This window comes from Ictidomys tridecemlineatus, chromosome 5, assembly GCF_052094955.1.
Source record: "Ictidomys tridecemlineatus isolate mIctTri1 chromosome 5, mIctTri1.hap1, whole genome shotgun sequence".
NCBI classification, from domain to species: Eukaryota; Metazoa; Chordata; class Mammalia; order Rodentia; family Sciuridae; genus Ictidomys; species Ictidomys tridecemlineatus.
The window spans coordinates 118,703,883-118,731,735 of record NC_135481.1 but is presented as its reverse complement, the minus strand read 5'-3'; the positions used below and the strand labels follow the sequence as shown (position 1 = coordinate 118,731,735).

The window sequence follows — 27,853 nt, the reverse complement described above, 5'->3', positions numbered from 1 at the left end:
CTTCAATCGCCAGGAAAAGACCTTCCTCAACTATTAGCCTCAACCAATCCCTAAGTACCAAGCATTTGTGCTTAATGGACCACTCGCCAACGCCAGCCCACCCACCGCTGCCTTCAGCTTATCCCCGCTTTATCAATAGCCAACCAAAGCTCAGCGTACACGACCTGTGCTCCCCGGACTGCATTACCAGGACCCTCCCTCCCGGGTGAGACTACAGCCTCTACCAGGCCAGTCTTGCTGCTGGTGGCTGCCCAGCTCTGCACCTGGACCTGGTCCCTCCTGTCTTCTGTCCTTCATTTCTTTAACAGCTCAGGAAGCTCTTTCACTTCAGAGAACTCCTGACCTCAGAATTTCATCTTTGACAGGTGCAATGGCTCACACCTGTAGTCCCAGCAACTTGGGAGGCTGAGGCAGGAGACTGCAAGTTCAAGGCCAGCCACTCCAACTTAGCAAGACCCTGTCTCAGAACTAAGTTAAAAAAAAAAAAAGAAAAAGACTGGGGATGTCACTTGGTTCTAGAGTACTTGCCTAGCATGCACAAGGTCCTGGGGTCAATCCCCAGCATCACACACACACACACACACACACACACACACACACACACACAAACACACACATGTTTCGGTTCCTCTGCAACCAGGTTCTACCTAAACTTCAATGAGCAGCCACAGCTGCTGCCAGCCCCTCAGCCTGGCACACCACCCCATGGCCTGCTCAACTGGGTGCAGATAGGGCCTCTTCCCAGACCATCCTGCTTCATACAAGGCTGGGTTGGAGTGTCTCACACAGACCCCTCACCACAGCCCCCCGACATGGGCCACACCCTGTCCTGATGACTCATCTGCTTTTATCCACCCACCCAAAACCCATCAGAGGCTGAGCCCAGAGACCTTAACCCCTCCACAGGCCTAGCACAGTCCAGAGCCAAGGCCCCCAGTGAGCAAGGGAGCCTGTGGAGGAAGAAGGCTGGGGGCCACCCCTTCCCCTGTCCCCTCACCCCAAACCAACCTCCCGGGTAGTCAGGATCAGAAAAGAGGCAGGAGGGGGTCTGTAAACAGTCACATTGTTGGCATAGTCCTGGGGACAAGCTCTCAGTAGTCTCACTGACCCCCAGCCTGGTGGCACCTGAGTAGGGCTAGATAAATCAGAGGGTCTTTGGGGTTTCAGAGCAGGAGTGGGATGGAGATAACAGAGGTGGCCTGATGGTCCTGACACAACCCTGTAAGTAGCAGGGCAGGGCCCCCCACTCAATGGGGCCCAGGCGCTTGGAGAGGTTGCAGGGGAAGCTCTGCTCAGCATGGGGTGCTTCTGTCCCAGGAGCAGGAGAGGACAGGCTTCAGGGCTAGAGGAGGCCAGGAACTATCCTTGGAGCACCTGCAGGTGCTTAGCATGACAGTGACGTCCAGATGACCAGGGGACTTCACCGGTGCCCCCTGGCTAGCTGTCTTCTGAGATGGCTACTCACTTCCTCCTAGGCAGGCTGACCCTCTCAAGGGCCATCATGGCCACAGGACACCCGGGATCTGTCCACATGAGCAGCTTCTCTTTGCCCCATGGCATACGTCCCGTTCTCTCCAGTGCCTTGGACTGTTGGGCCACCAGGCCATGCTCTTTGGACCACGATCTCTGAGCCAGGCTCCAGCTGGTCTGGCACCCTCTGCTCCTGCACTGCTGGACAGGCCCTCTCCTTCAGTCGGCCAGAGGTGCCTTCATTCATGCAGTCATTAAAGGAAGGTGTTCCTGCTGCTATCTGGAGACTAGGAAGTAAAAAAGAGCTCTTCTTGCCCCAAGATCACACCCTGGCAGACCACACCGTCCCAACACACCAGCATTATGTCTGCAGAAGGCACACGGCCAGGGTCACAGGAGGGTACACGTGCACTGCAACACCTCACACAGGTCCAACAGGACAGCCAGGTAGATAAGGCCACCTCTTGGGACACACCCACACCACCCTCCCCAGTTAGATACGTGTGCATAACCAGGCGCACCCTGGGCTCCCGCTGGAATGGCCAGGCCGGGTAGCCGAGGCTCGGCTATGAGTACGGGTCTTCGTGGCTGCACACGACGCCCGCGTCCTCTTGGTGCCCACAGTTGTGCGTGCCCACACCGGCGTGCGCGCACTCGAGGAGGCTGCGCTCGCTGCCCGCGCAGCGCACGTCGTCCAGCAGGATGGGTAGCGTGCGGCCCTCTCCGAACTCCGCACGCTTTGCTGCACGCACCGCATGTGCGAAGCCCAGCTGGCGACACACAACCTCGGCGGCCTTGGTATCCCAGGCATCGTCGCACACGGTGCCCCAGCGTCCGCCCACGAACACCTCCACGCGTCCTCGGCCAGAGCTCAGTCCTGCGGGTCGCACCAGGCGCACCGCGCCGTTGGAGGGCGTAGGGTCAGCGGTGCTCGGTCGCCCCCGTCGCCGTCCTCCGCCCCTTCGGCCCCCTGGCCGCCGGGTAGGCCTGGCCGGCCGCGGGGTGGGAGTGCGCGGAGCAGCCGTGGGAGGGGTCCTGCGGGGCGCCTTGGTGGGCCGTGGGGTGCTCTCTGGCCGTGGGGTGCTCTCTGGAGTTCGGATGAACTCTGAACAGAAGAAGGGCACACGGTCAGAGGGTCCCCCAGCCCGGCTCATCTCCCACCTGGCTGCCTCCAGGTGGGAAGGTGGACCTCAGGGAAAGATGTCCTCCGTCTGTCCCCCACTCAGACCCTGAAGATAGGGTGCTTCTGAGGACACTAGGGGTGCTTTCTGGGTCACCCAGGCCCCATGGGGTGCTAGATGCTTCTCCAGCCATTCAGCAACCAATCCCGGGAGCTCGCTGTTTTATGACCGTCTGCCGCTGGGTTCCAGCACCCCCAGCCCTGCCCTCCTGGGGGGTTCCCATGCTGTAACCTCTGGGCCTCGGTGCAAGCAGTGCTGGGTGGGCTAGGATTCTAGGAGCAAGGGACCCTTGTTGCTTCCAGTCCTGGTTTTAGGGTGGGGAAGCTGAAGCCACAGAGGGGCATGGACTTGTGAGGTCTAAAGCAGTAGGTGGCCAGCAGGACAGGAACTGGGTCCATACACAAACCCTAAGGTCAGGGAGACTCTCTCCTCCAGGTTCTGAGGCTCTGGCCTGCCACTGTCACAGAAGGCTGGGTGGGAGCTCTCAGGGTGTGTGGCTGGGCCCACACGGATCACAGCTGGGGATGGAGGAGTCAGAGCAGGAACAGCCACCCCGTCACAGGGCCTGGACACCATAGGTCTTTGGGGGACTGAGGTTGGTGATTCTCTTTGTCCTGAAGGACATGGGACATGTTGGGCCCAGGATGGCCATGGGAATAAACTTCACTCTACATCAGGCACTGTACTACTCTGTCTAGCCCTATCCCCTGCAGAGCCAGTGCCAGGCAGTGGGCACTGTCCCCTGTGACAGCTGTCGGAGGAGGGCTGAAACCCCAACTAACACAGTTACTACAGGGAGAATCCTGGGGCCACCAGGGCACATCCCGTTGATCCCACCCCACCTTGGCCAGTTGCACTGTGAAATCCATGGGGTGGGGGAGGGGTGCTGAGAAAGTACTTCTTAAAACGAGGACAAGTGCAGGCCAGGCCCAAGCACCATGACATGAGCAAGGTGCCTCGCCCCCCCCCCCCCCCGCCCCCAGCACCAGCTCTGCTCCACACACTCCTCTGCTCCATCCAGACTCTCCCCAGGCCCAGCCTCTCTGCCCCCTGCCCCTCAGCTCTCCTTCCTTTTCTCTCCAGTTCAGGAACTGCTACCCCCACCCAGTCCCACACTGACCTGGGCAGGTCCCCACAGGATCCAGAACACACTTCTGTACTAAACGGCTTCTCTGTTCTAGCCAGGACAGGGCCTGGTCTGACTTCCTCCTGGTCTCAGCACCCAGCACAGAGTGGGCGACTGAAGCAAGTGACTGAAGGCCTGCCACGCTCAAAGCCACCTGCTGCTGGGACCCCTGAGCTCCGCCCTCCTGCAGTTGCCTCTGCCCAGGCGCCCTGCTCTGCCTTCCTGCTCCCCACCTGGCCGGCACTGGCACCCTGCTGGCAGCCTCTGCTAGTCCCTTGGGCTGCACAGTGGTTCTTGCAATTCTGAGTTAGTTGCCAGCAGTTTCAAAGTGTAATCTGAGAAGGCCAGGCCACACCTGCCTCTCTCTGTATCCCTCCAGGGCATGGGCAAAGTACATTATCATCCGTGGCTGGACGGAAAGCCGAAGGTCTGGTACTGGGAGGCCTCTGTTTCTACCCAGCTAGGACCTGGTGGTAGCCCCTCCAGCAGAACAGCCTTTCTCACAGCTCCAGGCCCCTCAAGCCACGGAGGATTGCTCATCCCACTGTCCCTCCTCACCAAGCAGTCAAAGGGAACCATCTTGGAAAGCCCAGCCAAACACCCCACCCCAGCCTCCCCTGCTCACACACAGGTGTCCTCCTAGAGGACTTTGAGCCTACCTTGCCTGGCACAGCTGTTCCTCCCCTTGCTGTGCCCTTCCTGAGGCTGCAGCCCCTTGGACCACCTGCCCATAGCCTAGGGCCTGGTCTAAGGAGTGTGGCCAGTCCAACAGACCCACTCTAAAGTTCCTTCCACTTTACCTGTGGAAGTATGCCAGGCAAGCTGCTAGGCAGAGGGACAAGGAGGGGCCTCTAGGTCCCACTAAGGGCCCCCAGCATCTGACTTGGGGATCTGCAGGGTGCAGGCTGCAGGAGCTTCCCTTCCCCACAGAGAACCATCGATGGGCACTTACTTTCTTTGGGCACAAAGGGGATGAGGCGGCTCTTCACCTTCACCTGGGTGGGATGGATCTGACACTTGCCAGGTGGCGCTCGTCTGCCAACAACACACGGGAGGTCATGAGGTCCCACCCTGGTAACTCGCCTTAAGTGTGTCCACCTGACACCAGCCCTTCTCGTGGGTGGTGGCAGGGAGGACAAGGGCTATGCAGGTGTGGACAGGAATAGCTGTAAATGGTGGCCAGTTACTGAGAACCTACTGTGTGCCCTGCAGGACCCTGGCACTCTCTGTGCCCCCAGGATTCTAAGGGCCCAGCCTCAGGACACAGGCACCAAGGTAGCCCGCTGGCGCCTGCTCAGTCTCTACCTGCAGAGCACTAGGTAGTGCCAGAGGCTCCCTCTCTCTGAGCCACTTCGGAGTCAGAGGTGGCCCCCACGCCTCATCCCCCACTGGTGGAATGCCAGACTCTTTTCTCCCCACCCCGCCACTCTGACACCTGTTACTGTGCCCCATTCTTGCCTTCTACCCTGGCCCTCCAACCCCCAGACTTTGAGGATGGACTCTCCGGCCTCTGGAGTCTGGATTTCTGGTGATGCCCAGCCTGGCCAAGGAACCTGGGAAAGGTCAAGGCTAAGGGGTAAAGCAGGAGGAGGAGGGAAGAAGGCTGAATGGGAGCCCAGGGCCTGGGGCTGCAGAGAACGGCAAGAGAGCCGTGTGCCAGGGTTGCCAGGGTATGAATGGGTCTCCTTTTACATCCTTCAGGGGCACAAGGAAGGAACGGAATTCCATTTTAATTAGTTTTTGGCTGTTGATCTGTGATTCTTTGAATGGTACCGGCCCTGTATTCTTTGAAGGGTACCGACCCCATTCCCAGAGTGCCCCACGTGGGCCCAGGACTTCAATAGGGTCCCGTCAGCACGGGGTGGGAAGCAGCCACGTGAGGGGCCTCCAGACAGGCTTGGCAGAAGAAGGCACACAGGCTTCTCCCCCAGAGCTGAGGAAATGCAGCTGGCACACGCGCTCGCTTCGCCTCTCTTCTGGAAGCCGGAGGAGCCGCAGGGCTTCCCTCCAGGTCATGTCCACACACTTCAGTCAGGCCCAGCTGGGCTTTTGTTCTTTGAGGAAATTATATTTTAAAATCTGTTACGCAAAAGGATGGGAGTAAGCCCAAAAATGCCACCGTTGTTATGTCTGGGCACGGTGAGGTGACGCAACCCCACCCGCTCCACTACTGGTTCTTCATTTTCCAAACGTTCAGTGCCGGACACCTCTGGAATCCGAGTGACTGCAATGAAGTACATTTAGCCAGCCCAGTGCGGACGGAGGTGCACACCTGTAATCTCAGAAACTAGGGAGGCTGGGGCAGGAGGATTCCGAGTTCAAGCCCGTCCTGGGTAACTTAGCAAAAATAAAAAAAAGGCTGGGAATGTAGCCAAGTGGTAGAGACCCCGGGTTCAATCCCCAGAAGCAAACAACAACAGCCACAAAACATAGATTCCAAGAGAGAAAAATGGAAAGGCAAGGGGTCAGGGAGGAAGGGAGGAATCTACCATCTGGGATCCTCCTAACCCTGAAGCCCCGAGCTGGGGAAGCTGCTGGGTCTCTCCCCTCTCCCTCCACAGGGACAGTGAGCCAACAGAGAGTGGGTGTTGCAAAAACCGGCGACATGTGGCAGGAATTAGACGCTCAATATATGTGATATTTCTTCAGAGAAGCATTCTTCTAAAAAAAAAAAAAAAATGGAAATAACCTTAATTCCAAGGAACTGGTAAGATAGTTATGGCTCAGTGACTCAGCAGAAAATGACCAGCCATTAAAAACCATCCTTTTGAGGTTGATGTCGCAACGTGGAAACGCTTACACAGAGTAGGGAACAAATGAGCGAAGAAGAATGTAAAGTTTGATGTGATCCAAGTGCGGGACATAAATCCTGGCACCACAAGATGGATGTGACCTCAGGGAGAGGAGAACACAGGGATGAGAGGAGGATTGCTATGTTTTCCTTGATTTAAAAAAAAAAAGTTATGTCATTAAATAATATATTTGTGAGATGATGTCACAGACCAGAGACCAGAAGCTAAGGAGACAAGATGACTAGATGTAATTTGGGATCTTGGACTAGAAAAAGGGACACAAGAGAACAACTGGAAAAATCCCTTAAAAAGCCGACAGAGTTTAACTAGTGGCGATGTGCCAAGGTCAGTTCACTAACGGTGTACACGTTCACGTTCAAAGACCACCTAAGAGGTAGTGGGGTGCACTGCACCCGGGGTGTGCAGGAAACTCTGCCACCTCCTTGTAGCTCTAAAAGGACTCCAAATTTTAAAAAGTATTGTTTAGGTGCACCGGGTGTTTCGGGACTTTCCCCTACCAGTATGTCTCAGAGTTTGGGGTAACTATACACATCAGGGTTCCCCCAGGGTCTGCCAAACACCCGCAGATTCTTGGAGTGCAGCCCTGGGCCTGGTGGGGAAGGGGGTGAGCATGCGTGGTGTCACTCCAGGTATTGGATACAAGTACAGACAGCAGGGAGCAGGGGAGAAGCAGCATGGGTGAGGCACTGGCTTCAGTTCTCAGCACCGCACATAAAAAAGAAAACAAAGGTCGACAACTAAAAATAAAACTTAAAAAAAATGCCACAGTCTTTGCTCTGTGCCATTCCTGGGGCCTGAGCTGACTTGTTGGGGTGAAAAGACACATCTAGTCCAGGAGATGTGGACTGGATCCAGGAGATGTGGACCAGACAGACAGGTGGGGCACAGTCCTACAGCTGGGAGACTCCAAGTCTGGGTGATAAGAACAGAGAAAGACTAGCAGGCCTGGAGGGGCAAGTAGGTTGGGGAGGACGCCTGGAGGCAGTGAGATCCAAGGCCCTGTGGCCAGCACAAGGAAGCTTAGAGGTTAGGGCAGGACTCTCAAGCCAGTCACCTGGACCCAGCTCCAGTTCTTGCCCCTCTGGGACTCTGGCACATGACTTTATATCTTTGTACTCATTTCTGCCCCATAAAATGGGCAGCTGAAGCCAGGTGTGGTGGCCCACACCTGTAATCCCAGCAACTTGGGAGGCTGAGGCAGGAGGATTGCAAGTTAGCAGGCCAACAATTTAGTGAGACCCTGTCTCAAAATGAAAACAGAAATTTAAAAAAGCTCAATGGTAGAGCATCCCTGGTTTCAATCCCCAGTGTCACAGTGGGTGGGGGGGAAGCAGTGGAGAATCATACCTAGAACTGAAGCTGATAGAGAGAGAGAGCTGGGGTGGTCAGGGAGGGTGCTTGGAGAGCCCCAGCAAGTTCTAGCCAGTAGCTCCAGGAGAAAGGCCAGGATCAGATGGGGACAGGAGGTCAGGGGAAGCATCTCAGAGGCAAGCAGGAGTTTGGAGGATGTGGGAGATGGAGCAACCTAGGGAACAAGGAACGGGGGACAGGCTAGACAGAAGGAAAGACACAGGAGAGGTCAGGCAAGGTCACTACACTCACAGGCCCCAAACCTCATCTCCCCACTCCCCACGACCTGAAGAGAGCCGCACTCTGGCGGGCAGACCTTTGAATCCTGGATCTGCACCTCCCGGTGGTGGGAGCTTGATTCATCAGGTCTCTCTCTCTGGGAATCAGTCTTTTCATCTGAAAGATGGGGATATGAATTCTCCCCAAGTTGGGAGTCGGGGAAAGTCAGAGGAGTGAGACGGTAGGTGCTCGGTCTGCACCTTGCAGGGACTCACCGGGAGGGGTCGATGACCTTGTAGATGACCCCACGTGCAGCCGTGGCACTTGGCACGCCCGTGGACATGAAATACAGCTCCCCTTTGGAAAGAAGAAGATGGCAGGTGGGCGGACAGCTAGAGTAATGTGGGCCAGCCCCACCCACCCCCAGCAGCCTCAGGTTGGAGACTGACCCCAGCCTCAGCAGACCTCGAGGGGAGCACTCCAGGGCAGCCTCTTGGTCCAGCCCCCAGAACTGGAAACTGAGGCTGGGAGAGGTGTCCAGATGTGGCCATGGGCCTCTACAGCACTGTCCCTGAGCCATCAGTCACCTTGCCTGCCCCCACTTTCCGCTCAGATCTCTGCTCCTGCTCCTTCCTGGTGGCTTGTCCCCCCACCCCCAGCCCTGGCCGGATTGAAGCCCAGCACCACACATCTCTGGGCATGGATAAGGCCCTGGAACAGCTCCCCACACGATGGCCTCCCAGGTGACCTGCGGGCACATGTGGCTCCCCAAGCCTCAGCTTCCCCATCTTTAAAATGGACAAGCTCACAGGGCTGCTACGGAGAGCAGAGAGCAAGAACCAAGTAGTGGCTGTTACTGTTGTCACCTGGAGAGACCTGGGAGCAGGCACCTCCCCGGCAGGGCAGAATGCACTGGGTCAGGAATCTAGTGTGAGCCCCCGGGGTCACCGGAAGCCCTCTGTGTGGGAACTCTGTGATGGCCCACCCCCATCTTCCCCTCCAGCTCTCAGGTACAGTGAAAATGTACAGATCTGAGTTCTGAGCACCACGGAGCTCACTCTCAGGTGACATTAGTCCTCCTGTTCCCTGACCATCCTACCCTAATTCCTGCAGCCAGGCCCACTGGGGCCCAGGAAATGGGCTTCATTATTGCCATCCTGCAAATGAGGAAACAGGCTCAGCAAGGTCGAAGTCGCATGGTTAAACCAGACCCAGAGCGCAACAAGTCTGCTGTCCCAACCCCACACCAATGTAGGATCCACGGTGACTAGGAAACCTGGCGCAAGCCCCCTATGGCCCAATGTGACAATTCAGTCGCACTAAGACCTCTGTCCTTGTAAGAGCATAGCAGAGAGCGCCTCCAGGCCTGGGGGGTGGGGGGGGCATCCCCAAGGAGAGGCTGAGACAGAGAAAAGCATGTCACAGGAGACTGGGGCAGTCAGGGAGGGCGCATGGGGGCAGGGTCAGCAAGCAAGGGCAAGAAACCCTGGGGATTCTGCAAAGGGGGAGACCCTTGACGGGTAACTTGTATAAGGGGTGGACCCAGCTGTGACAGGAGCAATGGCCCACCAGGGAAGTGGGGATAAGGGGCATAGGTCCACATGGGGAGGATGCCACCTGCAGGAATAGGGTCACCCTGGCAAGATGTCCTTTCAGGAGTCCATAAGGGAAGCCACAGGTTTGCAGTGTCATCTCGGGCCATCCACCTCCCTCTGGCCTCTCTCTGGACAGAGACTCTGGGGGCAGCTCCTGTCCCTCTCTCTGTGCAGCCCTCACACTGACACTCCAGCTCCTTGTAGGTCAAGGCTCCCTGCACATCCCAGCCTGAAGGCCCTTCCCCTGTGTCTTCATCTGGCTGACCAACCCAAGGCCCTGCTCTGCCCACTGTGCCCGCCCTGTTACTGGGTGTGAAGAGTCAGTCTCATTCCCCGTAAGTAAAGTGACAGGGTTAGACCAGGCAGACTCCGGGGCTGTGAGCAGGCTCTTGGACCAGGTGCACACACAGGGACCCTTCTCCTGCTGCCAGGCCCTCCAAGGGCCACACCGCCCTCTTGATCTCTATGGTGTGGACTGTCCCTGGCAGATACTGGGCCAGCAGTCGTCCTCGTTTGTAATTTTCAAGTGTCGGGAGAACTAGAAAGGGGGGAGCAGAGCCAGGAGCTCTGCTAAGGTCTCTCTCTAGTAGTGGGAGAGCCTGGCTGACACTGGACCTGGAGCTGGCCCTGGGCTCCTGGCTCGCGGGTGCCTCCTCCTGGTTTTCTATCTCAGTGCCACTCAGAGGGCTGAGGCAGGGCCCCAGGGGACCGCACCTTCCTCCAGGCCCTGCATCTTTGGGGGAGAGGGAGGTGGGGACGGAGGCTCCCCTGCTTCTGAAATACGTTAACCCCCTACTGACCAAAAGAAAGGGCTTTCAGGGGCCCAGGGGCCTCTCAGGGGCTGGAGCTGCCCTTTTGGAAATTCAGATGTGATGGGGGGATGGGGGAGGTTGGTTCAACAAAGGTTTCCCAGACTCCCTGGGGGCTCTGGCACTGGGCCTTGCAGGGACACACCTCCAAAGCACCCCCCCAACTGCGTTGCCTAGAAACCCCTACAAAGCATCCACCAGGGCCTGCTGGGGGCCCCTGGCCTTTTGTTGTGGCATAGTCAAGGGGTCCAAGGACAAAGGCAGGAGACTGGAGCAGGATCCAGTCTCCATGGCCCTTCTTCTTCCCCTCCCCCTCTGTCCCTGCTTTGAAAACACAAGTGCCTCAATGTGGGACCAGCTAACAGGCAGGAGGGCTGCAGTCTGTCCACCCACTGTGAAATTCCAGTGCGGCTTCACTGAATGGTCCAAGTGCATTTGCCATGAAGAACCAAGGGCCCTGCAGTTCTCTGGGGAGACACTCTCCCTCCGCACTCCAGATCCTGCCTGCAGACCCAACCCCTGTTAGCACCGGCCTCCCCGCAGCCCTGCGCTGGATGGGAACAGGGAAGACGGACATTTCTCCCTTTTTCCAGATGAGAAAGTGAATATGCCTTAGGAACTGAATGCCTCCCTCCCCAGCACGCAGGTCATTTCAGGCCGAGACCCGACCCCTCACAATACAGCCAGGAGCCCTGGGAGGGGGAAACCAGTCCCAGGCCCAGGCAGTCTGGACCAGGGGGAGGTCCACGAAGGCTCACCCGCCTCATCCTCTGCAAAGGAGATGATGTGTGGGTAGTAGTTGTTGATGAGGCCTGGGAATGCGCAGGTCTGGCCACGGCCCATGCAGATCTCACTGTACCGCCACTGGCCGGTCCCTGGGTTTTCTCGGAGGGACATCAGACGCCTAGAGAGGAAGATGAGGTCTGAGGTCATGGCTGGTACGGTGTACGAGGAACACACCATCTATTCATCAGCTCCTCCACCCATCCAATCATCTATCCATCCACCCATCTGTCCGCCTGTCTGCTCATCCATGCAACCAGGACCATTGTCATTGGCAGGATCCAGTGCAAAAGGCATGCAGGGTCTCTTGTTCAAAAATTATTAAAAATTTCAGGAGAGTGATGAGAGAGCAGTCAGCGAAGAAGTGTGGGCCCTTCTGTGCAGGGCCCTGCAGCCGCACAGGTTGTGTGTCTGTGAAGTGGGCTGGGTGTGATCTTCACTGACCACTTGCCAGAAGGACCCCGGATGAACAAGATCAGCTTGGTTCCTGCCCGTCAGTTCAGTGCAGTCCCTGGCCAGGTGAAGGCACAGTATCTCTGAGAGCTGACGTCCACCACAGCTGCCCCAAGGTGTATGCATCCTTTGGCACTGCCTGTACTTCAGACAGCAGGCGGTTGGCCATCTTGGGAACATGCTCATCTTGCACTGACTCCCTCTTCTGCTTCTCCAGCACCTAGGCATACTTCCAGCCCCTGCTCCGACATTGCCTCCTCTGTGAAGCCCTCCCTGACTGCACCTGCTCTGCGCTCCCAGCACTGGGCACAGGCTCTCTGAGGTTGCAATGTCTCAGACCAAGTGTGGGTGTGTCCCTGGCTTGGATGCAAGATGCTCTTCATCTCAGTTGCCCTGACTCTGGTGTAATGCCTGACCCAGCAGGGGGGCTTGGGAATGTGGACAAAAGAATTGAATGTCTGAGACCAGGAGACTTGGGAGAGAAAGAACTGGTGGCAAAAATAAAAGCTCCATCTAGGAAGCTTTTTCTAGGTGGAAAGTTGGGTGGCCAAGGAAGGGAGTCCCCAAGAACTGGGAGAATGATCCAGTATCCAGAGGCCCAGGGCTGGGTACTTTCTCAGCTCCCGACTGAGCCTAAATCAGCAGCCTTCCAGAGGCAAGAAGTCCCCTGCCAGCCTTGGGCTCTGAATCTCCTCCTCGGGCACCTACTCAGCTGTTCTCCCCAGAATGGGAATTCGGGGCATTGTGTGTCTGTGAGTTTGAACTAACTTCCAAGTGCTCTGTATGTCCTAGTAGATTCTGTCCTGAGGACCCCCTGAGATGGTGGGCACTACTGTCAACTGCTTTTTGTAGGTGAGAAAACTGAAGCACAAAGAGGTAAAGTAACTGGCTCAAGGTCAACTCCAGTGAGCAGAAGGATCCGAACCAGGCATCTCAGGTGCACTTTTAAGCCTCAGCATGCCAGGCTGTATGTCATCCTAGTCCTCTCTGACTCTCAGTTTTCCCCTCTGTACAATGGGACAACAAGGTGGTCGTAAGTGTCCGAGCTCCACAGAGGACAGAGTCTGGTTCCCAGCAGGCCTAGGAGGTGTGCTCTCTCCTCTTCTAAAATGCACCTGGATGTGACTCATGCCCTGTCCCCCGCACCCACCCACACACCTATTAAGTCTCAGTGGTGGGAATAGAGGAGGGAGGCTCCATGGGCCACAATGGTCAGGCTTGGACAGCAGACTTAGCTCCCCCTCTCCTCAGCAGGGTCACTTTGGATGGGCCACTGCCCTCTGTGGCTTCAGTTTCCCAGCCTGTGCAAGGGGCTTGGGGACCAATGCTCTCTGCAGGCCTGGATGGGGTGGGCTGGGTAAGGCTGTAGGCGTTCCCATTCTGTGCAGTGACGGGTCCTGTCTTTCCCAAGAGGAAGGTGGCCCTGGGGATAGAGGGCTTGCTGGTGTTCTGTCCCTGACTATCAGAACGACTTGTAGCTCAAAACGCAGGAGTTTCAGGAGAGAGGGAAAGACCAGGTCCTGGCCCTTAAGCCCATGGTCTGCCGAGCCATGACCTGGGCCTTCTGGCCGGCTCCAGGCCCTGTCAGGAGAGCAGGAGCAGATTTCCTAAGGGGTGACTCTCAACTTGCCCCCTGAGGAAGAGACCTGTTGGCCCACACCCACAGGAGGCTCCTGTCAGTGTGCGTGTGCACCTGTGTACACACACACACACTTCATCACAGTCCAGGGAGCAGAGGCCCTAACCACGAGTACTCAGGGCTGTGGGCCACCTACCCGCTCATGAAATCCCCGAAAATGTAGAGGCCATTCAGGTTGGGGTACTCGCAGCCTCGGTACACATAGCCCCCTGTGACCGACTTGCCCATCTTGTGGGGGTAGGCAAAGATCGGCAGCACGTCATCTGCAGAAGGGGAAAGAGCCTGGGTGAGCATGTGAGCATGTGGCAGCCTGTTCAACTGCCAGGTCTGTCCCCAGCCCCAGGCCTGTGAAAAGGGGACTGGGGACAAAGGTCAGCAAGAGACGGGGGTCACGAGGTCAGCAAGAGGGCCCCTGAAGGCAGGCGGAAGGAGGGAGGTGCTCACGGGACTGCCTGGGGGCGGGGAGATTTGCAGGGGCCCAGGGCCAGGGGGAAGCAAGAGCAAAGGAGAGCCCGAGGGAGGGCACTGGAGGTTCCAGTGGGGACAGGAGGTCTCCTTGCACAGTTCGCGTAGGGTGGGGTGCGGGGACCGGTCCAAAATGAAGAGGTGCCTGGGAAGGGTCCTGGGTGCGGCCCCGCGGGAGCCCCAGTCTTGGGCAGCCGAGGGGAGGGTTGGGCGGATCTGGGTTAGGGTCCGGGCGCAGGCTCACCCAGGGAGGCGTTGGCGCACAGCTTGCGGTCGTAGCACTCGAAGCCCTCGCGGGCGCGCCAGCCATAGTTGCGGCCGCGCTCCACCAGGTCCACCTCCTCGAACTTGTTCTGGCCCACGTCACCGCAGAACAGGCGCCCGCGGCCCGCGCCCGTTGCCGGGTCGCCGCGGTCGAAGGAGCAGCGCCACATGTTGCGCACGCCCAGGGCGTAGACCTCTGGCCGCGCGGCCGGGTCGCCCACGAACGGGTTGTCGGGCGGGATGCGGTAGAGGGGGCCGCGCTCGTTGCGGTTCACGTCGATGCGCAGCACCTTGCCCAGCAGCGCCGACCTGCGGACGGGCGAGAGGCCGGGGTGTCATCGCGCACCATCCCCAGGACGCTGAGCGACGGGGCCCGGTGCAGGGTGAGCCCCAGCTATGCGGCAGAGACCCCGGTGCGGTGCTCCTCACTACTGGCAGCTGGACAGCCTCGTGCATCCTTTCAACTGGGTGCCAAGCCCTGTCCAGAGCATTGGACCTAAAGTCATCTATTGTCCCACTTCATGGCCATAAGGAAACTTTAAGGTTGAGTACTGTTATGATCTAGTTCTACAGACGGCAGCTAAGCTAAAAAAAAGTCAGATAAAGTGTCCCCCTGCCACCCGGATAATCAATGGTAGAGCAGAGATCCAGCCCAGACGGCTGGCCCAGAACCCCAAGACCTTTTCCAGACCCTCTATGGAAGCCCAGTGTCCTCCATAGTGACAGAGGGTTCTGCTCTGCCCTCCTGTTTACAGGGTTATGCTAGCCAGTGAGGATTACACTAGAAAGTGACTCATATTTAGTTTTTTTTCCAGACCCAGCCCAGTGATCCCACCTAGTAGATGACATCAAGTGTTGAGTCAGTGATCAAAGTCATATGTGTCAAGCAGAAAGCTAGGGAGGGCTGGGAGAAGGTGGGAGCTGCTAGCAGCTCTAACCTCTGTGCAGCTCTGTGAGTGGGTGGGGGAGTAGCTTTTGGTTCCACTGGTCACATGACAAAAATCACATGGAAAAATCTGTGCTGTGCTTGGAGATGGTGTGGAGGGGAGCAGGCCTCTCACCTGGTTTCTGATCTCCCCTCTGGGTGTTGGTGGACTCCCTCCCTCCAGGCTGCCTTTCAAGGCAGGGCTGGTGTCCTTTGCCCAGTTGACACAACTGTGTGTGCCGTCATTCCCACAAGAATTAGCACCCAAGTGTTCCTCCATCAGTAGAGACACCTCACAGGTGTCTTGCTAATGGTGACAAAACACTCCCCCAGTGATGCCAGGATCCCCACCACAGGCCTCCCAGCTTCCCCAGCAGCTCCTTCCACGCGCCCTGGGCTGCTCACACCCTGAGCCACAACAGGCATCATGCCTCAGGATGCGAGTGGGCAAAAACCGCATAGCAGCAAAACAATGTTTTTAAGTCCCATCCAATTATCCACAAATCCTTAATTTATATTTTCTCAATTTTATCTCTGAACACATTGCAAACTGAGAAAGCTCGGATGATTCTTACACTATCACATGTAAAAGCATAAGTCACAAATTGTGAGCACTTTAATTACAGTAATCAATATCACCCTTTCTATTTTGACTTCCTGGGCTAAGGGAGGTTTGTCATTTTGGCTAAGGAAATGGAAGAGGCAGGCCGGAGACTCCTCAACATCCTCATTTACATGCACAAGGGTGTACACCCGTGGGTGTGCATGCATAAAGAGGTACCAGGGTAGGCCATTTGCTCAAGCCAGCAGGTGGGTAAATGAGGCCGAGATTATACTTCCGAATTTGGGTCTTTGTGAGTGACCCTGGGGCAGAAAACCCACCTGTCCATAAAGACCCTGCTCTGATCCATCTGGGGAGCACCTCACACCTTCCTCCAGCAGGGCCCTGTTCAGAGCTGGGCTGACCTTCCCAGGGGGTCACTGATGTCACTTATCAGGCACCTGTGAGAATCAGGCTCTGGGCAATTGTAAACCGGGGAGCCTCCCATGGAGATGATTATCATTCCCCTGTAATTGATGGGAACCAGTGACTGCCTGGGATCCTCAGCTAGCTGCAGGCTGAGCTGGTTCCCAGACCCTTCCCTACTCATCCAAGGTGCTTGGCTAAGAAAGTCACTTCTGGCTCCAAAAGAGTGCCAGAAGCCCCGGAGTGCCCTCCAAGGTACCAGACAACTAGAAGCCGAACATACTTGTTTTGGGCATTTCCAAACTTTCCGAAGGGGTCTCCAGCCATCCCGCCATCTCCAGTAAAGATGTACAGGTACCCATCGTCCCCAAAGAGCAGCTGACCCCCATTGTGGTTGGCAGCTGGTTCTTCAATCTCCAGGATTATCCTAAAGGAAGATAAACCCCCAACAATGAAAACTCAGCCTTCGACACATAAACAAACAAACAAACAAAAACAAGATCACAACAATGAACCCTCCTCTCTGTTGGATGTCATTTCACAATGGAGAAAAGAATGCTGTTGTTGTTGTTTTCTGGTACTGGGGATTGAACTCAGGGGTGCTCTACCACTAAGCCACATCCCAGCCCTTTTATTTTATTTTATTTTATTTTATTTTTATTTTGAGACAGAGTCTTGCCGGGGCTGTTCCTGAATTTGCGATCTTTCTACCTCAGTCTCCTAAATCACTGTGATTACAGGTGAGTGCCACATGCCCAGCTAGAAAAGACCTTTTATATCCTTTGTAACAAGTGATTTTCACAAGGACCTGGTAAATACGTTGAGCTGGGATAAAGAGGTTGAGCGACTGGCCCAAAGTCTCATAGCCTAGGTAGCAGAGCTGGGACTAGAACTCAAATCTTCGAGTTCTGGTTCAGTGTTTTGTTTTGTTTTCTACTACTCTCTATGCTAGCATTTGCCTTACTATAATTATGTGAAACTGTCCACCTGACCACTGGTTCAACTGGTTTCTCCATGGTCCTAGCTTCCCCACCCTGCCTTGGGGACGGGACCCACTGACTGCCAATGCAGGGAACTTCCCACTATGCCCCAGCCAGCCAGCTTCAGGTCAGGGTCTGCCGCTGGGGAGCAGAAGGCAGGAGGGAGAAGCCAGGTCTCTGACCTCTGGCTCCACCTCCAAAAACAGCAGGTGCAGAGCCAGCAACAGTGGTGGCTAACACTGACCCAGGGCAGACACACCTGCACAAACACCTTCTCCCCTTTGTTCCTCCTGTCCCAGATCGGCAGTAGCTTGTTATAGCCACTAATCTCAGGAAACTGATCCTTCCTCTGGTCCTCTTCCAGCCCTCTCAACGCCTGGGTAGCCAATTCTCTGTGTAAATTCCCTCCTGTCAGGTGTGGTGGTGCACACCTGTAATCCCAGATACTCAGGAGGCTGAGGCAGGAGGATTACAAATTGAAGGCCAGCCTGGCAACTTAGGGAGACCCTGTCTCAAAATAAAAAGGACTGAGGTGAAACTCACTGGTAGAGCTCTTGTCTAACAGGTATGAGGCCCTGGGTTCAATGCCCAGGACTGAAAAAATTATCCTCCAGTTGAGCCGGGTGTGGTGGCGCATGCCTGTAATCCCAGTGGCTTGGGAGGCTGTGTCAGGAGGATCACGAGTTCAAAGCCAGCCTCAGCAATGGCAAGGCTCTGAGCAACTCAGTAAGACCCTGTCTCTAAATAAAATACAAAAAAAGGGCTGGGGATATGATTTAGCGGTTGAGTGCCCCTGAGTTCAATCCCTGGTATCCAAATCATCATCATTATCATCATCATCATCATCATCCTCCAATTGAAATAAACTTAAGATATTCTAACTCTCCAGGATTGGCTACTCACTCGATAAACTCTCATTAATACAGATAAGAAAAACCAGGATACAGAAAGGCAAAGTCACTTGGACCCTGGATTTGAGTCCTTCAGAGCCGGGGCTGGAAGCCTTTGCACTGGGATACTAATGCACAGCAGGAGGTGAGCAATACAGGACCCAGCACCAGGGCCTCCTGCAGAGCACAGCTCAGACTGCAGGATCCACCTTCCATCGGGATCTCAGCCCCAGATAAAGAGACTGACAGCCGCCGGGCACAGAGGCACACACCTGTAATCCTAGTGGTTCTGGAGGCTGAGGCAGGAGGATGGTAAATTCAAAGGCAGCCTCAGCAATGATGAGGTGCTAAGCAACTAAAATAAAAGACAAAATAGGGCTGGGGATGTGGCTCAGTGGTCGAGGGCCCCTGAGTTCAATCTCCAGTATCCCCCAAAATACATAAATGAAGAGACTGCCAGTCAGCTTGGGCAAAGATGACTGCTTTTCCCTGACCTGCCTTTGGCCAGCCATGCCTATGTCCCCCTCTAAATGAGTTCAGGCTTGAACAAATGATGTCTCCAGAAGACCCTTAATGAGCCCTCACTCTTAAATATGTTCCTCTGTATATTCTGGGTTCCAATTTAAGTTTTGTCAGAAACCATTTTTTAAGTCACTGTTGAAGGTACTTTCATTCTGCCCTTCCATCTTCCCTTTGTCAGGTTCATATGATAAATAATCTTTCATGGAGAAGTAGTTGCATGGGTTCACATAAGATTGTGAGAATCATGTTTTCTCTTTTTGATCCAGCTGCCAGGAAGCTCGTAGTCAAAATTAATGCTGGAGCCAGGCATGTCAGCTGCTCTAGAGACTGAAGCAGGAGGATCATAAGTTTGAGGCCAGCCTCAGTAACTAAGTGAAGCCCTAAGCAATGTAGCAAGACCGTGTCTCAAAATTAAAAAAAAAAAAAAAATTAAAGAAAAGGGAGGAGGGCTGGGGATGTGGTTCAGTGGTTAAGTGCCCTGGGTTCAATCTCTAGTACCAAAAACAAACACAAAAACAAAATTAGTGCTGTACGGCAAGAGCCCCATTAGCTCACCAAGACAGCCTGTCTGGTGGTCACTCGTCCTTTCTCTATGTTTAATGTCAAGATGTTACAGTTTGATCAAATATACAACGTGATGTTACTTGCCTGTTTGCCCTCTGACCCAGGCTGACCCTCCCCTTCCCTGCGTCTGCAAACTACACTTCCCATGTTCCTTTGCTGGCTGAAATGGTTCAGCCAATGGGCAGTACTTCGACTGGAGTGGGGAGGACAGCCCTCTCTGTTTCAGGTAGGGTTCTGGCAATAACTGCACCTCCTTTCTGGGTCTAGTTGATCTGCCCAGGCCCAACATGGTGCCAGCTGTCACTGGGTGGCCCCGGCTCCAGGGCTCCTGGGCTCCAGGAAGCCCCCCTTCCCACTTTGTCCAGCTCTAGGGGTGGGGGCAGCTCCCCCACTTGCAGCTCAGAGTGGCCTCCCTTCCTGCGGTTGCCCTTTCATTGTCCTAACCCCTGTGCAACTATTTTCCAGTATCAGATTCTACCTGTTGGGTCTCTGATACGGGGCTATTTCCCCATTGTACCCAGGCTGGCAAGTGAGCCCCTGGGGCAGGCCAGCTCAACCCCAATGTGACAACCAGCTGGAGCATATATAATGCACAGGGAGCCATCTGTGTAGGCCTTGAGGAAGGACCTGGGGGTGGGAATGGGTGGGAGCTGGAGGAAGGAAGTTTCCAGGAGCAGAGGATGCCCTGGGGGGGGGGGGACACGGAGGCCAGAGCAGGGTTCCTGCTGAAACCTGAAAGGTCTCTTGACCTCTTTGAGCCTCCACTTCCTCATCTGAAAAATGGGACCAACAACACGAACTACTTGGGTTTTAAGAGAACCACATGAAAGCCACCTTCTGAGTGCCTGGAGAGTTGGGGGAGAGCTGAGCGGCCTTGGAGGCCAGATGGAGGGGTCAGGAAACGGTTCCATTGAACCGCTTCCGGTTTCCAGAAGCGGCCCTCCCCAGGCCCCAGGGCATGTACTTCAGTGCCCCTCCAGGGGATTTAAACCTGCTGCGGTTTAAATGTGTGGGTCTTTAGTAACCGCCTGGTGAGGCGCTCACACCAGGGCACGTGCGCACGCCCCACATGGCAGCCCGGCTCCCACCCTCGGTGGCCTGGGGAAACACCTCTCGGAGCCGTGGTCCACGACGTTCTCATCGTCCTCGGAGACCCTGAACTCGCTGATGCGGATCCACTCGTGGAAGTCGACCCCCACGGAGTAGTAGACGTAGAGCTTGCGGTTGCGCCGGGAGTCGGGGTGGAAGGCGATGCCCAGGAAGCCCCGCTCGTCGCCCTCCCAGGGCGAGGTGAGCACGGCGCGGCTGATGTTCAGGAAGGGCTTCTCCAGGCGCGAGCGGTCGGCCAGGTAGGCCCACACCAGCCCCACCTGCTCGGCCACGAAGAAGCGGTGGGTGCCGTCCCGGGCATGGACCATGGCCACCGGGTTGCGCAGCCCATTGGCCACCTCCTCCAGGCACAGCTGCAGGCAGCCCTTGGCATCGGACGCCACTCGGCCCAGGTTCAAGTTGAGGTTCTCGTTGACCAGTAGGCGTGGGAAGCAGTAGTCCGTGTCATCTAGGGACAGGTAGCGGCAGAACTTGGCTCGGTTCCCTTCCAGGGCCCAGAGCTCGCGGTCGGGCGAGAGGTGGCGGAAGAGGCCGCGGCACGTCTGCCACATGTCCAGGCAGTAGTCCTCGCAGAGCCCCGGCACCGTCCTCAGGGGCGTGGAGGGGTCCTCGGCGTCATAGAGGTGGGCTGCATAGGGCGAGCATTCCTGCAGAGACAGGCAGGGCTCAGGGGTGCTGTGTGGGGATACCAGTCAGCTGTGTGCCCCCGGGGCAGAGCCTCAGTCTGCAGACCCACAAAGGGCGCATGAGGCCGTCTTTTACCACCTGTAGCCTCAACTCCAGCAGCAACTTTGGCCCCATTTCCCTTCCCCTGCGCTCTTGTCCCTGTGCCTTGGTGCGCCTGCTGGAACAAATCCTGAAACCGTCCCTTCTGCTACTACCTGCTGCCACACAGAGGCTGCTGGGGGCACCGCTGGGTTGCAGCACTTCCAAGCCGACTCTTCACATCCTGTATCCGCCCCTAGATCTGGCCGACTATCCCCTCCCTTTGTGACCCTATTCAAGGGCCACCTCCTCAGATCTTCTCTGATCACCCAGTCCACCCCCATCCCATTACTTCCTGGCCTTTGACCTTGCTTTAAATCAAACAAAAATCAGAGGATGCAAGTTTGAGGCCAACCTGAGCAACTTAGACCCTGTCTCAAGATCAAAACCAAAAAGGGCTGGTGATATAGCTCAGTGGTAGAGCCCGCCCGGGTTCCATCCCCAGCATCTCAAACAAAAGGAACATGACCTGAGATTATAATAAAAATTAATTGGTTCCTTGTTTATTGCCTGTCTTCTTCTTCTTCAGAACAAGGGTTCTGGATGGTTACTATTGTCCCCAGAACTTGATAGAGTCCAGCACATAGTGGGCCCATAGGCAATACCTTACCCACCAGCCCTCTGTTTACCTTGATTCACCAGGACAGGCCATGTGTGAGCTCACCGGAGATCTCAAGAGGGAGCTGCTACTGGGGAAACTGAGGCTGAAGGCCACTTGTCATTCAGCCCCATGCTTGGGCTAGCAACACAGACCATATTAGGTGTGATCTCAGGTGGGCCCTGCTCTCTCCAGCCCGGTGGTGACTGGCATGGGCAATAAGCAAGTATGTTGATGAGGCCAGTGCCCACCCCCCCACACCTGCTCCCTCCCTCCTGCCCAGGCACCTCATTCTCAGCTCCTGCCCTGGCCTGAGCAGCTTTCTATGTGATGAATGAATCCTAAACGCTTGGGTCCCTCCTCAGGCCTTTGGCCTCACAGGTCCTCTTCCCAGCTCTGCCCAGAGCAGAATCCAGAGCCCCACTCAGTACTTCCCCACCAGCGAGATGCATCAGACCTCATCAGGACCCACGTGGGCACCACTTGAAATGCAGGGCAGTGAATGCCACGGGACAAGCCTCTGGCCACTGGGAGAAGGGCTCTGCCCACCTCCCTGCCTGAACAGTCCCAAAGTGCAGAGTTCGCCTGCTCCGAGGTGGCTCCCAATCACATTTGGTGGTATTCTGCTCACAATTGCGTCCTTGCCTGTCTCTGACCCTGCCACACCATCTCCTGCTTCCTGGGTCCCCTAACCCTACTAAGACAAAGGCGCAGAAGCTGTGGCTTGGCTCTGCTCTCTGGGAACCCTGGCCAAGGCAGCAAACCTGAGCAGCCTCTTCCCTGCGCCACACCTCCAGCGCCCACCCTGCCCCGAACCCAAGAGCCACACGGGGGTAGCCTGGCTCTCCCTGATCTGGCTCTGCCACGGCTCCTGCTCCTGCCCACCTTCCTCTTCCCCACAGCCCTGCCACGCGGCAGTCTGCTCTGCACCTCAGGAAAGCTGCCCCTGGCCGTGCACCCTTCCCTCCCCGCCTCTCTGGCAGGTCGCATTCTCCATATCCTTAAATAATACAGATGAACTAGCAGGACAAATACCAACAGCTGTTGGGGCTGGGGCCGACTGTGGGCCAGCCCTGTGCAGGGTACTCTTTGTGAATCTACTCCCCCCAAAGCAGCAGCAGGGTGTCCTTGTTTGCATGTCCTTAGATAGATGAGGAAGCTGGGACTCCAGAGGAAGTCACCAGCCCAAGGTCACGTGCCTCAGAGTGTGCTGCACAGACTGGGTTTGAGCAAGTGTGCTGGACTCCACCAACTGGCTCTACCTACCCACCCGCAAGCCCCGGTGCACAGCCCCGCCACACACACCACGGCCCCTTCCCAGCCTCTGCGTGCAGCGGTGCCCTCAGCAGCCCAGGCTCCGTGGGGACCGCCCTCTGTCCAACCCTGGACCTGACCTGCGTGTTGTAATTATTTATTTCTGAGCCTGACACCTCTCCCCGCGTGAGCTCACCAGCCCAAGGCCCGGCCTGACTCGGCTCTGGGCCCCCAGAGGACTCAGGGGATGCGCTTCCTGCTGTGGAGGAGGCCCTAACAGCCACAGATGTCCTCCCCACCCACAGGGGAACCAGGCTGGCTTCCAACAGGAGGCCTCTGGGGGCAGTGGGTGACTGGCTGACCTCGCAGCTATGTTTTCAAGCTCCAGTCCAGGGGCCACTCACTCCCATCACATGACCATGGCTTCGGTCAGCTTATGGCCTGTCCTTCTGGCCCCTCTACTGCTGTAGGGCTGAGTCCCACCTGACAGGACAGGCAGCACCCTGCTGTGCACTTGGAGCCTCTGGTCAGCTGCTGTCCCAGGCCCAAGCAGGGACACCATGTCTCACATGTTAACTCTGCCAACAAGAAGCCAGGTGGCCAGGTCTAAGGTCTGTGCACTGCAGTGTCTCTCATGGTCCCTGGAGTCTCCTGTGGGTCTGCCAGCAGCTGCAGGTGTTCCGGAGGCTCAGTGTAGTGCACACCTCATTCAGTCTTTGCAGGTCAGCATCATTGTGACTCCTATTTTGCAGATGAGGAACTGAGGCTAAAAGTAGACATGTTCCAAGAAGTGGCCAAACCTGGGCTCACACCAGAACTCATGCCACCCACCTGGTGCTCTGTCCAGATGATCCAGGAATGTTCCACTCCACAAGTGTCTCCTGGACACAGACTGTGCCAGGCACTGTCCTCTGCTCCAGAGACACAGTGGAGGGCAGAACAAACTTCTGCAAGCCAATCTGAGGGTATGCCACTCACCAAGGCCCAGGCAGAGGGACCAAGAGGGCCTGGAGACCTTGGCAGTCACCAGCAAACCCTGGGTCCACGGCTGTTCACTTGCAGCCTGGGTACTTTACTTACACACAGGGCAAACATGGTGCTCAGAGCAGAGCAGTCAAGAACCAGGAAATCACAAGAAGCGCCGGTGACCACTGCTGGCAGAGAGATGAAGAGGCACCAGGCCTCACAATCAGTGGCAGAGAGGGTGGAAAGCCATGCCAGCAGCCCACCACTCGGTTGCCTGGGCCAGGAAGTGCAGGGCAGACAGCCTGCCACCTCCCCATCCCAAGGTTACCCCCGCGTAGCCACTGACACTCATGACTCATGGTCCTGAGTCCCGAAGGCATCTTATGCCTTCCCACTCTTGAGAAGACAGAGTCTTCGCACACAATGTCCTCTCTGTAGGACGCTCCTCCTCACTCAATTCCACATCTGCCAAACTCCTGTTCATGACGCAAGAACGGACTCAAAGTCCTCTCTTACTTCGGCTCTCTCCCAGGGCTACTGCCTGCCCTGGGCCACTCCCACAACATCTGTTCAGGGCTCGACACAGCCCCCACTACCTTGTAACCATGCAGCTTGCAGGAGATACTCTACACTTCTGCCCTCACCTCTCCACTGCCAGCGGTGGCCTGGATGCTCTGCTTGGCTAGGACTTAATTATCTCTTTGCATACCTGTCCATCCCACAGATGGTGGCACCCTCTAGGGGGGGCATCCCAGGACCCAGCACATAGTCAGGCTCAGGGACAGAGGTAGCATTGGGAGAAGGGCTTTGGAGCCAGAGCACACACTCTCTGTGTACTCAAGTGACCGTGGGCTTGCTCCTGGGGCCATGTCCTCATCCATGAAAAGGGTAAGGAATTCCAACCTCACGCTTGTCACGAGGAATAAACCAAGATGATACATGTATGTGTTGGGTAATTTTCCAGTTAGATGAGCTGGTAACAAGTAACTGAATATTCCCTCCTCCAGGAGGCCTTCCTTCCCTGCCTCCGACACCTTTGTGCTATGCCCTCACGGGTTTTGGTAACCTTGGTGAATCTCTTGCACATTCCGGTAAGTAGCTGCTGTCTGTCCTGAACTGAACAAGGGGACTTTGAGGCTGTGCCTGCGACTTGCCAACTGCCTCTAGGCCCAGCACCAGCATAGGGCCAAGTCCTTACAGGCCCTGGAACAATCTTCTGAAGACATGAGCCTGCAGAGGACCTTTGCAGATTTCCATCAGAAACATGAGAGGATGACCTCAGGTACTGGAGAGGGCACCTCAGTTACAGGGGAAGTTAGCACGGGGAAGGCTCATGCCAGCCATGCAGGGGATGCACATGCCGTAGCTGGTCTTTCTCCCCCAGAGCACACAGCATCCATGGGAGGTAAGAGCCTCCCTGCCTCCCCAGGACAGATGTGAGGCCTGAATGTAGACTGAAACCTGTAGATAAGGTGCCTGGGCCACCTCTCCTGGTGGGAATCCGGAGGTGCTGAATCTGGACACAATCTTGGCTGGCAGAGAGCAGTTCTCCTGCCAGCCATCTCCACAAAACCCAGTCAGGGAAACCATGCCCCAGCCACAGCCGCCCTCTGTAAGCTCACTCCAGACATGAGGTCACTCCCAGAGACGCCTCGGCTGGAGGTGCTAGCAGACACTCCACCACGGGTTGCTCAAGGCCAGGCAGTCCCAGGAGGTTCCCAAGGAAAAGGAGGGGCCTCCTGCCAACAGACACTACAGGACCGACTTTCCCTTCTTCTTCCTTGGACCTGTCTGCCTCATCTGCCTTGACAGGTCCAGTACATAATAAGTGTTCAATAAACAGGTGTGGAATGAATATGTGAACTCTGCTATGTGGCCTGGGTGTGGGGAGACCAAGGACCTGATCCCAAGGAGTCCCCAGGCTGGGGAGAGAAATACTTGGCCAGACTCTTCAGCTCTTACGACGCCCAGCATGGGGGTTCAGCAGAGTCTGGGGCTAGTGGTGGGCCAGGAAGCACTAGAGAAATTTAACTGCATCTCTTGTTTGAGCCACTTAATTTGCATGGCAACCCTGGGGGAGAGTTAAGAAATCTGTCCCCATGTTATTTATTATTGTTGTTAACAGTAGTAGTAGTATTAGTAGAGATTGCACCCTGGAGCATATAACCGCTGAGCCACATCTCCAGACCTTTTTAAATATTTTACTTAAAGACAGGGTTTTGCTGAGTTGCTTAGAGCCTCCCTTAGTTGCTGAGGCTGGCCTCAAACTTGTGATCCTCCTGCCTCAGCCTCTATAGTGGCTGTGATTACAGGTTTGTGCCACCGCGCCTGGCCCTTTTTTTATATATTTTGAGACAGGAACTTTCCAGGTTGCTCAGGCTGGCTTCACTGGAACTTGCCATTCTCTGCCTCAGCCTCCTGAGTCTCTGGGGTTACAGGCATGTACCAACATGCCCAGCTTCGGTCCCCATTTTAAAGATAATGTAACGGAAGTGTGCAGTGGTGATATTCCCAAGGTCACAAAGTCAGAAGGTGGCACAGCCAGGATCAAGCCCCAGGACATCAGGTTCCATTAAGCCCTTCTGCCCCTTCCCCCTCGCCTGCCCCCTGCTGGCCGAAGTCTGAAGTACTGCGCTGCGCCCGTGGGATGGCTCCACCCCAAAGCGCCTTCACTGTCACCAGCCTTAGGGCTCCTGGTGACACACTATTTCTGCATTCAGCCAGACAGCTTTTGCCCACGGGGGGCAATCTCACAGAAGGAAAACAGCTATGACAGTGTGGTGTGGGCAGAAGTCAGCGGGGAGGCGTCACTCAGGTGAGGGCGCCATCCCAGCGGGAGCACCCAGGTGGGGCCGGAATCACCCAGGGTCCAGGACTCACACCAGCCAGGTCAGGGAGGAGGCAGAGGCTCTTAGACCTCCCGCAGGGCAGGGAGGGGGTCCTCATAGGGAACAGTGTCCCCTAAGTCTTTCAACCACGCCTGGCACCTTGACCACGCCCTCTTCAGAGCCCCTGATCCCCTCGCGCGGCAGCTCAGGGAGCGGGGCTAACGCCTCCGCATCCCGGTACCGACCAGGGCGGGGTTCCTCCAGGTGGGGTACTGCGGGGCAGAAAAGCCCCTGGTCTCGGAGAGAGTAATGACATCACCTGTCCCATCTGCGGTGGGAGAGGCAACTGAGGCCCGGGGAAGGCTCACGTTACGAAGCTTATGAATGGCAAAGCGAGAGCTGTCCGGGGATGCCCGGCTCCCCGACCGGTGCCAGAAGACTCCCTCTAGGATCCTCGAGTTCCAAAGCCAGGGACCCACTTCTGATCCTCACCCCAGTGATCTCCGCTCAGCGACCGGGCGATCAAGGCCCCCGCGCACGCGCCCCGGTACCGCGTGCCCGCCCAGCCGCCCGCGCCCCGGCCGCCGCGCCCACTCACCTGGCACAGCAGGTCCAGCGCGTAGCCGGCGCACGCGGCCCACACGGGGGCGTCCACGCGGGCCGCCAGGGCGCCGAAGCGGTGGGCCAGCGCTGCATCCTGCTCCGGAGCGCAGCAGCCGAAGGCCGAGTACTGCGCGCAGAAGCGCAGCGGCTGCGGCGGCCGGAAGGGCGGCCTGAAGTCCAGGCACTGCGGGTGCGCGGCGACCAGGAGCGCCCGCAACACTAACAACACCCGCAGCGCCAGCGGCGCCCCGGCCCCGGCCCACAGCCCCGCCATACCGCCCGGCGCGGCCCGGCCCGGCCCGGCCCGCGGAGGAAGAGGCGGAGGACGGCACCCCCGGCCCGGCGCAGCCCCTGAGCGCCGCCTCCCGCCTCTCCTGCACCCTCCCGGGGCGCTCGCGGCAAAGATCCGCTCCGCAGACCTCGAGTCTGGGGACCTCCTCCGCCAGGAGGTCACCTCTGGCCAGGACACCCTGGGCGCGCCGAGCGGACCGTGGCACAGCCTCTGTTCCCGCTCTGCTGGCAGCCCCTTCCTCCAGGCCCGGGAGCCTTTCTGAATTCAACGGCAGTGGGTGGGCCCCGGGGCGCGTGTGTTTCACGTTTTCTCCTGGGCTCGGCTTCTTCCCCCAGGGCAGGTTAGCCGGAGGGGCGAAGGGCTCCAGGGCCCAAGCCCAGACTCCTAGATTCCAGTCCCACCGCCTACTGGGCCAAAGGAGC

General features: G+C 56.7%; 1 protein-coding gene across 2 annotated transcripts; it reads right to left on the bottom strand.

The window, feature by feature from the left end:
- Positions 1-1,046: 1,046 nt before the first annotated feature.
- On the bottom strand, positions 1,047-27,853 carry Hhipl1 (HHIP like 1). Of its 2 annotated transcripts, XM_040276300.2 has the most exons (9): positions 27,135-27,852; positions 20,126-20,772; positions 16,343-16,486; positions 14,148-14,476; positions 13,575-13,701; positions 11,322-11,467; positions 8,435-8,516; positions 4,730-4,812; positions 1,047-2,575 (listed from the first exon to the last, which is right to left on the bottom strand). In XM_040276300.2, exons 1-9 carry the CDS (start codon positions 27,411-27,413, stop codon positions 2,037-2,039), a joined length of 2,376 nt encoding a protein of 791 aa, XP_040132234.1. In that variant the 5' UTR covers positions 27,414-27,852; the 3' UTR covers positions 1,047-2,036. The 2 variants fall into 2 exon arrangements, with proteins under 2 accessions (XP_040132234.1, XP_040132237.1); XM_040276303.2 differs by lacking the exons at positions 1,047-2,575; positions 4,730-4,812 and adding an exon at positions 5,825-6,438 and having other exon boundaries at positions 27,135-27,853.